This window comes from Amblyomma mixtum, chromosome 2 (assembly GCF_055824585.1).
Source record: "Amblyomma mixtum isolate Tamu chromosome 2, ASM5582458v1, whole genome shotgun sequence".
NCBI lineage: Eukaryota > Metazoa > Arthropoda > Arachnida > Ixodida > Ixodidae > Amblyomma > Amblyomma mixtum.
The window spans coordinates 268,914,639-268,931,694 of NC_143013.1; the positions used below are offsets into that span (position 1 = coordinate 268,914,639).

The window sequence follows — 17,056 nt, forward strand, 5'->3', positions numbered from 1 at the left end:
CACGGACCTCTCAAGAGCTTATGCACCGAGCACACTTTCGTCGTCGTTTACGTTCACTTTCGTACCTATCAAAATATGCTTCCTGTCGCAATCTTCTTAGGGGCCTATTATATCTTCTTGTCACGCGCTCTGTTGGCAGGAGACACATGATCAACGAGAGATAGAGCCGCAATACAAGGAAAGGATGTAAGCGTTACGCGATCGATTAAAAAGAGAGAGAGAGAGAATATATCAGGCTACATAAACGACCCGCCAGGAGACCAGAAACAAGACCTTAGGAACCCGGTTTTGCATAACTACTTCAGACAAATTCGAAGAACGGGCTCTTCGCCCACGCCACTGCCTCCCATGCGCTCAAGTTTCGCCCTGAAATTGCGTTCGGCTGTAGGAATTCGCTTAAGCCCACGTATCACGTTTAGCGAGCGACGGCTCCTGCCCCTCGTTTAGCTTTTGATAACTACTACTTCATTTCTGCAGCTTGTTCCTGTCCCTGTTTAGCCTATGATAACCAGTACTTCAATACTGCACTTGAGCGGCCGGCGCAACGTCTTTTCGAAGACACCATCGAATAGTGTATTCTTTAAAGGGCAAGTGCAGCACTTTTTTGAGAATTTCGCGATATTCAAGGATTCAAATCTATATAGGCTGTAGGTAAAGCGTGCCAAGTGTTTTTGCACTAGCTTTTAAAATAGTGACGTTATCGGCGATTGAATTTTGCGCTTCTCCTCAATGCTCCGGAGAAGTGCAGAAAATTTTAACGTGACGTCACTGAAGGTATGATTTCAAATTACCGCTGTCATCCGCCACACTCTGCCCTGACTCGTTAGACGCTGGCAAACAGCTCTCGGCAGGGTTTGCCTTCGGTGACGTTGGTTTTTTCCTTCAAAGCAGGCGTTTGTGCGTTGGAAATGTACCGATACCTTCGATGACGTCATCCTGCGCCCCCACTTGGCGTTGTGCACTGCGGAGAAGCTTGAAGGGCGTCCGGATTTTAATCGGCGATTACTTCACTTCATCAAGTGCTAGCCCAAAAAGAGTTCGCATGCTTTACATGCAAGTTTCACACATTCGATCCTCTTAAGCTCGTTGGTTTCTAAAACCTATGCAGTTCCCTTTGAGGGCACCTGAAATCGCGGGGCAGTGGGGCAACTTAACCGCTGCGCCAGAATGGGTATGATGACTCCCTGGGTTCTTTGAATGTAAAGTAGAGAACGACCTTCTGTGTATATGGCAGTTAACCGGTTACGCTATCTCGGCGTGTTCCTAAGGCGGAACTTAAGTGTCTCCTCCACCTTCCGAAAGACGCGGGTTCGATCCCGGCCACAGCAGTCGCATTTCGATGCAGGCGAAATGCTAGAGGCCCATGTACTGTGCGATGCCAGTGCACGTTAAAGAACCCCAGGTGGTCGAAATTTCCGGAGCCCTTCACTACGGCGTCCCTCTTAGCCTGAGTCGCTTTGGGACGCTAAACCCCCATAAACTCAAGTGTCCTCTCGAAAAGAGTCTGTTGCTATGAGGTGCGGTCGTCGTGATGACAACGAAGAACCGTGAAGAAAGCAACGAGAGGTATCATGGAAGCGGATATGATCACCGCTTCAGGCTTCCGCACAAGCTATGCCTATTGCATTTTCGCGAGCAGAGAAATCGGGTGCGCGTTAGAATCAGGTAATTACGGTATTAGACGCAAGGCTTGATGCCAACCCTATCCATCGACACATTTCAAAGCGGCAGAAAAAAGTCACGGGGTGCGAACAATCTGGCACAGTGCGAATGCACGTCATTAATGCCGAAAACCTACGAAGTTTGGAACCACTCACCCTATTTGTTTAAAGATTTCTTATAAAGAGTCAGTCTAATATAGATTCAGAAACTTAGGTTGCATATTGTATGGCAGTATTTTAATAAATGCTGACCTGGGACGTCCGTTATTTTTTACGCGACAGCGAATACAGCTCGTTCGGTTGAAAAGCCGTCGGAACCGCGTGTTGGAAAACAATCGGTGGCTGCGTAAAAAAAAATTGTATCATAGTAATTTGTTTCGTTTAGTTTGGTTTCATCATCATCATCATCATCAGCCTGACTGCACCCACTGCAGGGCAAAGGCCTCTCCCATGTCTCTCCAATTAATCATCTCCTTTTGCCAGTAGCGGCCACTGTATCCCCGCAAACTTCTTAATATCAACCGCCCACCTAACTTTCTGCCGCCCCCTGCTACGTTTGCCTTCTCTTGGAATCCACTCCAGCGGTTATCTTGCCTTCGCATTACATGCCTTGCCCAAGCCCATTTCTTCGTCTTGATTTCGACTAGGATATCATTAACCCGCGTTTGTTCCCTCACCCACTCCGCCCTCTTCCGATCTCTTAACGTTACACCTATTATTTTTCTTTCCATAGCTCGCTGCGTTGTCCTTAACTTAAGCCGTACCCTCTTCGTTAGCCTCCACGTTTCTGCCCCATAGATGAGTACCGGTAAGATACAGCTGTTGTATACTTTTCTCTTGAGGGATATTGGTAAAGTGCCATTCATGATCTGAGAGAACCTGCCATATGCGCTCCACCCCATTCTTATTCTTCTAGTTATTTCCCTCTCATGATCCGGATCAGCGGTCACTACCTGCCCTAAATAGACATATTCTCTTACTACTTCCAGCGCCTCGCTACCAACTGCGAACTGCTGTTCCCTTGCTAGGCTGTTGAACATTACTTTGGTTTTCTGCATGTTAATTTTTAGCCCCACCGTTCTGCCCTGCCAGTCTAACTCATTGATCAAGCTTTGCATTTCATGTCCTGGGTGACTTAGCAAGGCAATATCATCAGCGAATCGCAAATTACTCAGGTATTCTTCATTAACTCTTATCCCCAACTCTTCCCGTTTGAGGCCCCGGAATACCTCCTGTAAGCAGGAGGTGAATAGCATTGGCGAGATCGTGTCTCCCTGCCTGACACTTTTCCGTATTGCAATTTTATTGCTGGCTTTATGGAGAACTACAGTAGCTGCGCAATCGTTATAAATATCTTCCAATATTTTCACATAACACTCTTCCACACCATGATTCCGCAATGCCTGCATGACAACAAACTATGCATGACATGCATAGTTTGGTTTATAAGGGTTTAACGTCTCAAAGCGACTCATGTTATGTGGGACGCCGTAGTGAAGGGCTGGTTCTAGTGATTGATGACTGACTCGTGTGTGATAGGCGATGACTAGTTAGTGAAATAATTTTAATTAATTGATTAAATAAATGAGAAATGAAACAAGGAGAAATCAAAGTGTCATATTGCTTAGAATGAAAAGCCAATGCTTGATAATGCAAATAGAAAAATTACAGTTTGTAATTGGTCAGTTAATTAAATGAAACAATTTAAAAGGTTAAAAATGCGTTCATAGTTTGGAAAGCCTAATCCACTACGCTACCAAGCCATACCCTTAGGACGGAACTTAAGTGCCCTCTCCATTTTTTTTTCTTGCGTCGTAGAATAGCAAATTCTTGCGAACATCTGTTTTTGTGTCTGACGTCTGTTTTATCTCTTTTTCGTGGCACAATAAGTGGTAAAACCATCTGTTCTAAGTACTGTTATTGTTTCACGTTACACCAGTCTCTCCATCAGTGCATGTTATGTCTGACTCTTCTCCTAAAATGCACTCGTGCACCTTAGAGAGAATGTATAAATACACAAATCGCTCATAAGATGATCAGTGTCATTGCTTCAAAGCTATACACGGTTTTGTTTGTAAATAAAATATTCCCCATACAAAAAATGTGCTATGGCCGGCTATAAGTAATGGGTCCAAACACCTATAAACATTTCCTATGGCATTCTATAGCTGTAGATTCAGGCCGATATACTTTTCTATGCACAGCTAAAAACATTTGTATAGTTTCGAAGCTATAGCTTAGTGGCATGGATTTTTTTTCAATAGCTGGCGACAGGCACCGCTTTGAGCTTGTATAGGCGATCATAAAAGGCCATAGACGCACATAACTTTTTCCATAGACTCCCATAGGCTGTTTCCGTATTGGAAGGGTACTGATGATGATACTGGCATGACACGAGCCCCGAAGCGCTTCCTGTATCAATGGCGCGGCGTTCGAAAATGTTTGCGCCCGTGCAGGCGACGAGCGTCAGGCAGCGATTGAAAAAGTGCTGATGCAGACGACACGTGTCTCGCTGGTTTTGATAAGGCAGCGCGGCAGGCCAAGAATTCCGGGCAGTGTTTGATAAGGCGCCGGTACCGGGGACGCGCCAGCTTTCGTTCAAACAGGAAATGTCGTGCAGCTAAATCGCAGTGTTGCCAGAACAAAACACGTTGGGCAATACCATGCACACGTGCATTAATGATGAATAAGCAGCTCAGTCGAGACACAAAGCGCCAGAGTCGTAACGACGATCGCCATGGCGGTATCGGTATCACAGCAAAGGTGCTCATCAAGTATCACTTTCTTGTGCAAAATTTTTCAGTATTGGAATATTGTAAGTAATGGCTACGGAAATATTGAAAGTAATGGTCTATTCTTCTGATGCGTAACAAAATCTTTCTTTTAACGTGTTTTCATCGATCACATCGAACAGCTAAGACTGCCATAAAACCAATGGGGATCGCTTTTCACGACATCAATTCCATTAATAAAAAAAAAAAACAATACTGTCGTTTGGTGATTTGCGGATATATTGATTGTTACAGCGAAATCTTACATTATATGAATAAGTTGCGTTCATAAACAGTTTCCCATTGAAAAATGCTTTTGTCCAGAATTGCTTGGTATGATTCCGCTGAAGCCCAAGAGACAAATCAACAGCGCATACTGCGAAGCACGCAGAGCGGGTGACCAGCCCTGGGGCTGCGTTTTTCGATTCCAAGCATTTTGTTGCACAATTCTGCCCTTCCATTCAGCAAGACGAACTGACCGTCATTGGCGCGCGTGTAATTTACAACTACTCACTGCGTGGAGTAGGCAGTGCGAGTCGTCGCTCGCAGAGTCCTCATCGTGGTCCGGCGGGGATTCCATGTGAGGTCCAAGGAGACGACAACGCAACCACAGCACTCGCTCACATAGGCGCGCCGCAAAAACAGGCGGCGGGATGGACGGAAGCAGAGCGAAGCAGAAGCTGAAACGAAGCCGTCGATCGAGCCAATCCGGAGCACGGATTCGGCAGGAGCCGAAGCGCCGTTGAGCGCACGAAGCTACGCATCACCTTTTCTTTGAGGCATGACAACACGGTAAAATAAAGATCGATGCTTCGATATCTAGGTTGTAAGCCTTGACCATGATGAGGCGAGGAGCGTATAAACGTGTCCTTATCTCGAATGGCGGGCCGCTAATCCCGGCTGCGCGTTATCTCTCGTCTTCATATGCTCGGCTGACGCGGTACCTGAGACATGCGTACTCAAGTTCAGGGGGACACCTTCTTTCTGTCTTTTCGCTCCAGAAGCGTTACATATTGCGCAGTCAGTGGTGGCGCTTACGGCTGAACTCAGCCTTCGTGCGTGAGAATCAGTGGCACGCCTTGGCGATGTAGGCGGGTATGCGACGAGAGATTTCGAACCAAAACCAGCACTCTCTTTCCAAGGTCCTTCCTTCCTCGTTGATACGGTACGTCCGCCAAGCAGGCGGTGTCAAACGCAGCCGTTTCTGCTCTAGAACACCATGGCTTAGTCGATGGCCGTATCCGGTACCAGTGAAGTTCTCATCGTTTCTGGTGTCCAACAGCAGCTCAGTTTTTTTGTCCATTTTTTTTTTAAGAGCAAACGAGTGGTCTGCCCGTCTGGACTTTGGGGATTACATGGACCTGTGGGGATGAGCTAGAGAAAGAGTGCGGTGAAAACACATCTGTACTGCGTAGGAAGGAAGACAAGCTAGATTCCGAGACGTTCAACTAAACTACTGTGACGAGGTTCAACACTGACGAGGAGATATTTCAGAGCTATGCGCTCGTAAAATGTAATCATGGTTAACAGAGTACTTCGTTTTCTCAAAGAACACCGCCCGGGAGGGCGCCCGTTTCAACTTAAGAAACCCGCATTCAGGGGACACTGTTTGCAAGTTTCCAGTGGTGCTGCATACATTTGCCGCTAGATGCGACTTCATCGATCTTGAAAGGTGCCCGTTCCGTCAGAGCTCTGTTGACGGGCTGTGAGAGTGCACCGTATTTCATTTGCTTCAGATGGATGCTAGCTTCAGGGTTCAAATTGCAGGTTTCAAAAGCTTCAGGCTTCAAACTGCGACAAGGCAAGACAAAGAATCGCCAGCAAGCAGCAAAATGACCTCAACTCGGGAAACAGTGCCACTCCGGTGCCGTCACGACACTGAACGCAACCGTTATTCCGAAGGAGGAAATAGAAGCGTCTAAGACCGAGCAGCCCGCGTTGTGCAAGTAATACTGCGGCTACGGCAGCCAATAAAAACTCAAGTTCTCAGTAAGAGGAAGAACATGCGCGAAGTGCAAGGGAACATGGCACATGGCAAGGACGCGCACAGATGCACCTATTCCTCGCGCTGCAGATGTCAAGACCAAAGATAGCGACCTGTTTCTTGCATTGATTCGTTATCATCGCCGTAAATGAGTGCTGACTACAGTATAAGACTGGCTCAGAAAGTGGCGTTGTAATTGTTTCAGGGTACTTCTATGGGCATCCCAAGTGTCGAGAAGGCTGTATGAAGACAGTCTAGACCTGCTGAATGAAGCAGAGAAGGAAGAAGACAGACAAGGTGCCTGCGAAGCTCTGCACACATACACCCACATCACAGAGTATTACTGTGCACAAGGAAGAACAATTTCATCCCGCACCCAACACTGACCAAGGCCGAAGCTGTGGCATGGCGTCAACTGCGGACTCACACGTATTCCAACCTGTATCACAAACACTTGTTCTTCCTCACCCTCTACCCAGACAAATGCCCGAGCTGCTCACCACACCGGCCTACTCTCTACCATTCCGTTTGGGTCTGCACAACACCCGACGGCGTCCCACCCATAACCCTCCCTACTCCTCCCTCTTGGGAAGTTGCCCTGTGCAGCACGGAGCCGACCGACCAGCGCCGGCTGATCGAGCGGACCGAGAGGATAGCGAGGGCCAACGGGGCCATGGATTGAGAGAGGGCAAAAAGTTGGGCAAGTTGGTAAACATTCATGATGAGTTTCAACGCGCGACAAGACGGAGACGAAAGGAAAAGAACACACACGACAAGCGCTTGTCGTGTGTGTTCTTTTCCTTTCGTCTCTGTCTTGTCGCGCTTTGAGACCCATCATGCATGGATTGAGAGCCCTTCTTCCCGATACCGCTCTAACCAACACGAACCCGCAAGACTAGCGATAGCTGCTCTAGCAGGCGTGTAGGATCGCTTCATCACATGGAGCCCTGAACTGAGGGCTCCACACAGGAAGACAAACTACACTAAATAAAAGTTTTTCCTCCCCCTCCTCCCATATGCACGGTTTGCGTGATGAAAGCTCTATTACTCCCCTCTTCGGACTTCCAGAAATGCACGCTTTCTTTTCCATCTTGTATTTGGCTTTTTTTTTTCACGTCGCGTTTTCGGTGAACCACGCATGCATCTTCTCTCTATTCGCCATATGCGAGAATCCGGCTCAACCCAGTTTGACCTGATCCATGGGCCATGGCAGCCTTCTGCACTCAGACTGCAATACATCTTTTTTTATTTTTATTTTTTTTTGCAGTCCCCAGAAGTGTGCCCGCTCTTCCCCCAAAAGGTCACGACGTGCACCCGAGTGTTACGCGCTTGAATAAAAGCCGCACGCCAAACGCAATAAGTGGAGCGTGAAAGCCATAGCGGAGACACGCATTCGCAGTTCGAAATGAACAAGCAAAGGACTAAAAGGGCGGAAAAAGTACGAAGGAAATAAAAGGAGAGAGCGAGAGGGAGTTGAGACGGAAAAGAAGGGAGGTAGGAGGTGGGGGGGGGGGGGGGTGGAAGCTTTCCACCACATCGCTACACTTTCTCCGCCCGGTAACGGCGCTTCGACCGCCGGATTCGATCGGCGCACGGTTCGAACCACCGCATGATCGAGCGGACGGCGCCGACAGGCCGGACTGGCTAACAATGGCCAGTCACGAAATGGGTTCATTCACAGCCCCGGTGGACCCTTCCAATCCTCCCCCTCTTTTTTATACCTCTCATTCTCTACCCCCTTTCTCTCTCTCTGCAGACACCGTCATTCCCTCCTCCTTGTCCTGCCACGTGCACAGCTGTTCTCTCCCATGAGCCAGCCCGAGTCGACGCCCTGGGCGAGCTGACGGGTTCTTTCACTTTTCTATAAAATGTGTCTGTCCGGAAAGTGCCACTGTACGCTTCTTTTCCCTTCAAGCACCTTCACAGCAAGTTGGTACCAGAAAGAGCGCGGGTGGTAAGAAGGAGAGCGATGCCCGAAGACAAAACAACGTCTGACCCGCCCTTCGTTTCCCCAGTGCTGCTGCCTACGCAACTGGTCTCCGGCTCTAACGCTATACATCCCCACCACCTCACCACTCCTCCGCTCTCTCTTATCCCCTTAGTTCATCGTCGCAAGGAGGCGCAAACCGACCCATTACGAGAGGAGGCAAAGACGGGAGGAGGTGCCGGTGTCTTTGATCCACTTTATTAGCCGAGAGGTAAATTAGGGAGAAAGTGAAGCCAAGAAAATAAAAGGAAGAAGCAAGGAAAGAAGCCTTCGCGTCTCGGTCCTCCTCATCAGCCTGCACTTCCACTTCACTATGCAGTGTCCCGAGCAGTGGCGGCTCAAGTACCCGCGGACTGTATATACCTCGCCTTCCGAATCCCTGCTCCTCAGTTTCGCCTCCTCTCTCCATGAACTCCTCCTCCCCACCGAGAGACCCTGTATATACGCCGGCCCAGCAAAAGCTCTCGTCTTCTGGGCCTGTGATGTGCGCCGCGAAAATTGGCTCTCGGCGGGACATCTTTCACGGTGGCCGCGTTCGATTCGGCAGAGAATTATGGAGAGCTCCCAAGGTCCCTTGGGGAACGAACCGAGGAGGAGGCAGCGCTGTTCCCTACAGTGCTCCCTCTCTTTCTCCCCGTCACCCGGAAATGCGTGAAGGAAAAAGGGGGGCGAATAAAAGGAAAAGGGAAGAATAAGGTAGCCTCGTAGGGAGAAGAATATAGGGAGGTGGCAGGGACGGGAAGTTTGCTCCCGAAGAGCTATAGCGGTCTGTGGAGGATACACAGGACGCGGCTTTCAAAGCAGCTCCACCGCCCTCTAGCGACACGTAAACACACCGGCCCGACGTGCGCGTCACCTGCGTCAACTACGATGCGCGCGACCGCAAGATTAAAGGTGCCGCCTCTGAGGACGTCAAAGGTCATTATGTGGACAGGGAAGCCGAAGCGTGTGTTTGCGCTGGACAGCTCTGTCAGAAATGAATGAGTGTGGTGAAGGAGGTAGTCATACAAACCCACCCCTGTTTTGTTCCTTTTTATTTTTACTTGCGCACTATATAGTGGAAGATTTGCGAGACTAGGCGTGGTTCTGAGTCCCTTTGCTCGGCATCACTACTGGATGGACGCTATCGAAAAGTCTCCCGAGTCCAGACCGGTTTCAACGCTCATCTTCGGACTGGTATAGAGCTCAAACGGACACGCATGCCTCGGAGCGGAAGTTTTGCTCCTCTTAGAGGCCGGAACATGAAAGTAAAAGGAGAGGCCGCTCAGTAAACATCACGACCGATTTCGCCGAGCAAACGGGCGTTGGTACTCAGCCCATCAATACTGAGAGCGGGGCCAGGCTTAATTTGCTTCGAGTGTTCCCAGACCGTAGCGCGGTTTTACGAAGTCAAGTGCTGCGCTGCGACCGCTAGTGGCGGCTAACGAGCACAACGCCGAAGGCAGCCTCCTCGGCAACCGAATTCTTGGAGTTTGGTATTCGCTTTGATTTAAAGGCTTAAGGCTAAAAAAAAAAAGAGAATAAACGGCCCGAACGAGGAGCTCTCGTGTCTCATCGAGAGTGGTAAGAGAGAATTTCATCCGACACGGATGGAACTGACGACAGTTCGTGTTCTGGGCCTTATTTTTTCCTTTTTAATCCGTTGAGCACTGCGCCAATGAATAAAACGAAATTGCATGGAGTTTCACTGGTCCGGACTCGATCAATTCGAATTCTTGGTTCATTCGAACTGAAACTCTGACTCCCTATCAAACATGACGTGTTGAAAGGAAGACGGATCGAGCTCCTCTTAATTTTAACCTTGCTTAGTTAGGACAAAGTTTCGGTTTCCTGCGAGTTCGAATTGTCGAGATTCGACTGTGTATAGAGAAGCTCGGAATACTCTGTGGTACGGGCGGGGACTGTTAATTTACAGCGAGAGCTGTTACTTGAGCGTCTCCCGCTACAGCGTGGCTTCGGTTCGCGATCACGTGATCACACCTGACAAGTAACCCATGCCCCGCGTCTCGTGCGACCTTCGTCGTGATCGCGTGGGAGGCGTGGTACGACGCCCCTAAACGCTTCGAAACACCTTTTAAACGCTGCACGTAGGCGGGAGGCCAGAATCCACCAGTATGCCGTGGGTTCAACGCCGAGATCACGCGTTTGGGACACTGATCGCATGCGCGCAGCCCGCCTATGCACTCTACTGAAAGTCAGTGCCAGCTTCTGGTTTAAGGTGGGGTGAATTGGGCACTGACAATGTTTGTTAGAGCTCTCGTCGAGTTTCGCGACTTACACAGCATAGCCCAAACGTAGTAAATTTTCTTCTTTATTAATGCGAAAGCTTTAGAGATGGCTATGTCGCGTCATCAAAATTTGTCCACATGATTGTGTCGTCCAATAAAGATAAATGTGTAAAAGTTTGATTATGTTAGTGCGGGATGAGATTTTGCTGTGGGGAAAATTTGGTTAATTAGTTGTAATTGGTCAATTAATTACACGCTTAAAATACGCCTAGACTTCAAAATAGCTACGGACGTCAATATAGTACATGGACGTCAGAACAGCCACGGACGTCGATATAGTGTGTGGACGTTTTCCTTTCGTGTTGCTCCAATGCGGGTGACCGCAGTGACATCAAAGTTCTTTTATCACGTTCCACAGCATTACTTGCATTTACATGGGGAGCAGCCTTGCCGAATTAATGAGTACAGGAAAGACCGATGATGTGGTCCCTTTGTCCATGCCACGTTAAGATGCTGCGCACTCCAGGGAAAGAAATACCCTTTGCTACCAAGTGCTGGATCCTGGTTCGTAGCACTGTGGGATAGAACGATAGCAATTAGTGGGTCTCTGTTTCAATGTCGCGTAAAAGATGCGGCTCTTAGAAGGCGAAATACGGCACTCATAAATAACTGTTTTCGAGGAAACAAAAATAAAAGCCATCACTTGACTAACCTTTTCGGATGAGGGAAATAGTAATGCATGCCGTGAAACTAGAAACGGTGGAACTAGTAAGCTTCGCAACCGCGCTCTCTAATCTGTACCGCCCACGATAAAGCGAAGGGTAGCGTTTTGACGTGACCGGGTGGCGGCCCGATTCAGGCGCTTGATATATGAGCAAGTTTCGTGTAAGAGAACTTGCGACTGTGGACGTGAGTGTCAGCCACGGCAATTTGCGAAGACGAAAAGGGGAGAGACTTGGCAAATCACACTCGTGTACACGAGCGCAGGCCTGAGATTCAGGAAAAGCCACCGGTGCCAGATTTATTAGAAACCCGAAATTTGTCTTTGCTGCTAAGAGAAATGCTATCGTTTGAGAACTTTTAAGGTGCCAGTGCAATTCTAAAAAAACGCAACTTTAGCTTTCTGCATTGCATAAGCAGTTGAGGTACCTGTGTAATAATGGCGGTATCCAGTGGTGCAGGTACGTAGCGCGATTACGTGCATGTCTTTAGCCAAGCAACTGGTTCTCCATAGTACGGTATAAATGGGGCTCATGATTGAATCTCTAAAGAGTGGCAGACATCAGCAGGCACCCGCTTGGTCTGGTATACAGTGTGTTTCACCTAAGACTTTACATAATTTTTAAAAATAGGCGTTTTTAGTTAGAAGACACCTTTTTTCAGCGTAGCATTGTCAGCGGTGTAGTACATCAGAGTACAGCTCAGACGTGCTAAATAGCAGGCAGGTTAACTAATATTGAATAGTTAACTTCTGAACTATTGCTGTTAGGTTCCTTAATTACTGACAGCCGTGTAGCGGTGTAGTACATCAGATTACAGCTCAGACGCGCTAACTAACAAGCAGGTTAACTAATATTGAATAGTTAACTTATTAAAGATTGTTGTTAGATTACTTAATTATTGAGAGCCGTGTAGCCCGCCGTAGGTAATATTCATATCAGCATTCAGAATTTCGAAAACGCGGTTACCCTCTGCGCCGTTGCCCAACTACTTTTGGCTACATCGCGCCAAAATGCATGCGCTTTCGAGAAGCTTGCAGGCAAAGCAACCTCTCCAGTGCGCGCAACTCGTCGAAACATCCAAAATTTGTTAGACCACAGCGCCGAGGGTAAGCGCGTTTTCGAAATTCTAGAAACTGATATGGATATTACTTAGGGTAGGCTACACGACTCTAAATAATTAAGAAGCTTAACAGTAATAGTTAAAAAGTTGACTATTCGATATTAGTTAACCAGGCTGCTAGTTAGCACGTCTTAGCTGTGTTCTGATGTATTATAACACTGACAACGCTATGACGAAAAAAGCGCTCTTCTAACTCAGCCTATTTTTAAAAGTTGTGTAAAGCCTTAGGTGAAACAATATACGCTAGTAGATCCTCGCTGTGCTAAAGCTCTCCTGATTGCTCGTTTGGGGGCAGAGAATGCGACGGTTTAGCTACAACTTGGTTTACACCACCTATGAGTACCCCATGCTAAATTAGTACTTATTTTGATTCGATAACGGGCTTCGACACAGAAAGCTTCATTAGACAACGCTGTCACCTTTGCTCGCTCAGGAACACGGCTTTTTCGGTCATTGCGCGTCAATGTTCCACACAGTGGCTCATACTTGCACTGTCTTGTGCGCTTTGCGTGTACTGCTGAGACAATGGAGGCGGGGGGGGGGGGGGGGGGGGGGGGGGGGAGTGCCCGTTTTAACGAAGGTAGTGTTCCTACGAGTACACTTCCGATTAACGAGGCGAAGCGCTCCACCGGTTCGCAGTCTTCTCTCGGAACGTTCACGAATCGTGAGGTACATAGTCCTCTTAATCGCAGTTCCCACGCCAGTAAATGATTTGGTCGTTTCCATCACGGAGAGTTTATTCCAGTCGTCGCTTCCTGAGATAATGGATTCCCGCTCGGTCGGTTCGTTATACTGCGCCGTGACCGAAACGAGCGCCGTCTGCCTGGAACAAATTGCTCGGAATTGAGGCCGAGACTAAATTCGTGTGCAGTGCCGTTCGAGCTTTGAGTGTGGTGAACAGTAAGAGAGGGCGCTACGACCGGTGTTATAACCGGTGACTACAACTGGCGTAGTAAGCAAGGAACATAAAGGAAGCCATTACATAAAAGCTTTCGCACAAGTGTTTTGAGGCCGCCCTTAATTAGAGGGCAGTCTCTGGAATATTATAACATAGCGCAGACACTAATTGACGACTTCTTGAAAGAGAGAGATTACCATGTATATATAGCTGACGAAATTAAATCAACTAAATAATATCGCACTCTAAAGCCTTGTATTGTCAAACAGTTCAAACCACTTGGTCACCGCCTACCTGTCGAAGGTAGTGCCAGCAATTGAAACATGCGAGGCAGAATATGGCGGTACTCAAGCGACTACAGATATGGCGGGACATTCGATGGATATCTTTTCAAAAATTTAAGACACGCCAGTATGTCTCTGAATTCTCGCTAGACGTTCAAAGGATCTAGGGGAGAAGATGTTTAGTTTTCTGTAGTGAAACGTCGAGTACCCACACGCCGGTTGTTTTCTGCATTAGACAGTGAACCCCGTGAATATCTGTGGTGACTAGAGTGCAGTCAGCGCGTGTGTTGTCATTCTTATTGGAGAGAGCAGGAGATTTATTTTTCGTTCTTTTTCAACAGCTCACTACAGTTGAACCTCGTTATAACGAAGTTGAAGGGGCCCGGCGATTACTTCGTTATAACCATAGCTTCGTTATAGCCCGTGTTGTCCGAGCTTTCGAGGGGAATCGTCATTTCTTTGTTGTACCAATTATTTCGTTATAAACCGTTCCGTCATAACGAGGTTCGACTGTATATTCATTGTCGTTGTTGTTCGTTGCATTGTTTTCTTTTTCTTAATCGTGAGTACAGCGTTTTGGCTAGTATAGGTCCACCGGAGAGGTTGGCTCTGTAAACAACTCGGCGCTGCAATGGCTGCACGGAACTTCGAGATTGCTCAATACGGGTTTTTTCGCCCAAAATTGCCGCGAACAAGCTTGCGTGATGCCCGCCGCTCGGTGTCGTAGATAATGGCATGGAACACGTGCCTGATGGGTCCCAATATACTCTCGCGCCAATTTCATAGAACGGTTCAGGCGAGCAGCGCTGGTTGACGCTGCGATTCAGTGTTCGAAACATTTCACTCTACGCCGCGATGTATTGACAAAGTTTCTCTTGTCTGGCTGCCCCAAGGGTGAGCACGCTCCGTTGTCGGTGCGGATTGCATGCATTTGGACACGCTCAGTTCCATTTCGTTGTGCCAAAAGACGACGCGATTGGCGTAAGCGAGGGCTTTGTAAAGACAGAGCAGATTGCCTCCGTTCAACTGCCTGATCAATTCGGAGAGAGCAGGTCGGCGGCCGTGTTAGTTGCTGTCTCATTGGGGAGGTAATTGATGTGAGCGTGCAGGAGTGCCGGTGGTGGCAGGTATGAAGACTGGAAAAGTGCTGCAACTGTCCCACTCGGTGTACACGAGCAGCATTGTGTTTTGACGTCATTTCCGCACAGCTCAAGGACAACGAATACTGAGACGACCTGCTCCAGAATAACGGGAACTCTGTACACAATATTAGCGTATGCTATAGCGCGCCGACTTTGTGTATATTCCGGCGAGGAGGCGGAAATAACTTTATTTAAGGCCAGTACTAAAGTTCAGTGAGAAGGAGCGCTTTATCTGCTAAAGCCCGCTGGTCATTTACCGAGGCCGACTGAAGACAAACACTCCAGGATGAAGGGGGGTGGTAAAGAAGACAAAGGGAGCAAATGGCAGCGTCACATGCGTATAGTACGTGTTCTACACCTGCCCCGATCTCCGGACATTAGAGACAGTGAGCTATATGTCACGCCATCCGAAGTTTACTGAGGTGAAAAGAGTATTCATATGAACTTGGCTGAGGATGTGAGATTGCGTGGCATAGAGCTCATGACCCATCTGCTACGCTGCTGGCCCGTAGCCTGGTGTTGGTGGCTTTGTTCCTCGATGATATGGTGATTTGTGCCAAACCGTTGTTTAATATGATCGTGTGTATCCAAGAGGCAGCGAGGCGTCTACTGGATACGATTCAAACGTCCAGGCGGTAGGGCGGCAGTACTGTCTGGCTCTTATCACTTCATATTAACTACGCTGCGGTTTGACGGATGCTCTTCGGTCGCTCCAACAGCAATAGAATAAAGATTTTTGGCATAACTTCGTTGTATTGCATTTCTGGCCACCGCAAGGGAGGGTCACCAAAAGAAAGGTACAAGGGCTATTCGACCGTCGTCAGTGACGTGCACTGGCCTCCAAATGGGAGCCTATAGATATATTGACCACAAAGCGGCCCCCTCCTTTGAGAACAATAAATAATGCAGAAAGAACTGCCACACTACATATTCAAGAAAACTTTGCGCAGATTAACAAAAGACGGAGGGACAAACACGCACACACACAAGAGCGCAACGTGTGTGTATGTTTCTCCCTCCGTTTTGTGTTAATTTGCGCAGTTTTCTTGAATATCTCGCTACACCAACTGGCCCAACATACTGCTCTACTAAAATGCGACACTACAATACAACCAAGGCAGGATTACCGTTGCATCTATACTACAATCGTATCTGTGCACCCCACCACGGCCTCATAAACCATCAGCGTGCCTGTCTCAAGCATGGATGGCATGAATCCTCTTTCGCGAAGCCAAGCCATGACTGTGATGACGATGGTCATGTGATAACCGCGTATTACGCCAACCGCCGACAGCGCATGCGCAGATGGCTCGGAGCGATTTGATATATGCTGAAACTCTAATAATTCGCGTTGTACGGCATTCGTTCGGCTTTTACGAACCACGACGCATAGTCGCACTGCACGCAATTTCGGCGGGTTCCCATAGCGCACACCTACACGCCGCGAGCGACGACGACGACGGAAGTGCGCTCCTCTCCCTCTTGCAGCTGCAGTGTGTACTCGCTCGATATTTCGACGCTGTAGCACCGCGGTACGACTGCGCCCGAGCTCGCTTCGGCGATAATAAAAGCGCGCGGGCGGCCGGAGGAGAGCCGTGCGCGCACGCTTGAAGAAGCGATTCCGTGCTCGGCTCGCGGAAACGCTTATGCAGCACCCTCCCTCCTCCTTCGCCAACGGCGGCAAAGCGCGCTGACTCAGGGCGCTGCAGAGACGCACGCGTCATTTCCGGAGAGGCAGAATTCGCTGCACGCGGCGCGGTGAATTCGTCCAAGGAACGGCGCGATCGGAATGAGCAATTCCAAAGGGGTGCAGGCAGAGGGAGAGTGTGGGCTGCTGCTAATCGCCCTGCATGTAATACTTTCGCGGACGTTCGTATTGATCTTCGATGCCTACAGGGGAAACAAGGGAGGGAGAACTTTGGAATAAGTGAGGCGCACGGGTGGAACGGGTGATTCGAGGAAAATCAGGGCGCCTCCGCTCGTCTGCTGCGCTCGACTGTATCCAGACTCGTTGAAGAGTACTACGTAGATGTATGCGAAAAAAAGATTTACTACGGTATAGTATGGAATCGTATGGTACCGCACACAAACATATGAAATGAGTTTTACTAAGGTACAGTGTAGTTTAGTACGGTATAGTATAGTATAGTATAGTATAGTTTAGTACGGTATAGTACGGTATAGTATAGTGTAGTATGAAAGAAGCCAACAGCCACAGAAACCAAGGGGCATAGGGGATTTTTTTTATTTATTTATTTC

At 48.4% G+C, this 17,056-nt stretch overlaps 1 protein-coding gene across 2 annotated transcripts in view; it reads right to left on the reverse strand.

Moving 5' to 3' along the window:
• The window catches only part of LOC149363948 (uncharacterized), a 158,813-nt gene extending 153,749 nt beyond the window's left edge, over nt 1-5,064 (reverse strand). For both annotated transcript variants that reach the window (XM_089570001.1, XM_089570002.1), the window contains exon 1: nt 4,947-5,064. In XM_089570001.1, coding sequence (XP_089426127.1) covers nt 4,947-5,012 — 66 coding nt within the window. In that variant the 5' untranslated portion in view covers nt 5,013-5,064. The remainder of the gene's footprint in view (nt 1-4,946) is intronic.
• Between the last annotated feature and the right edge of the window lie 11,992 nt (nt 5,065-17,056).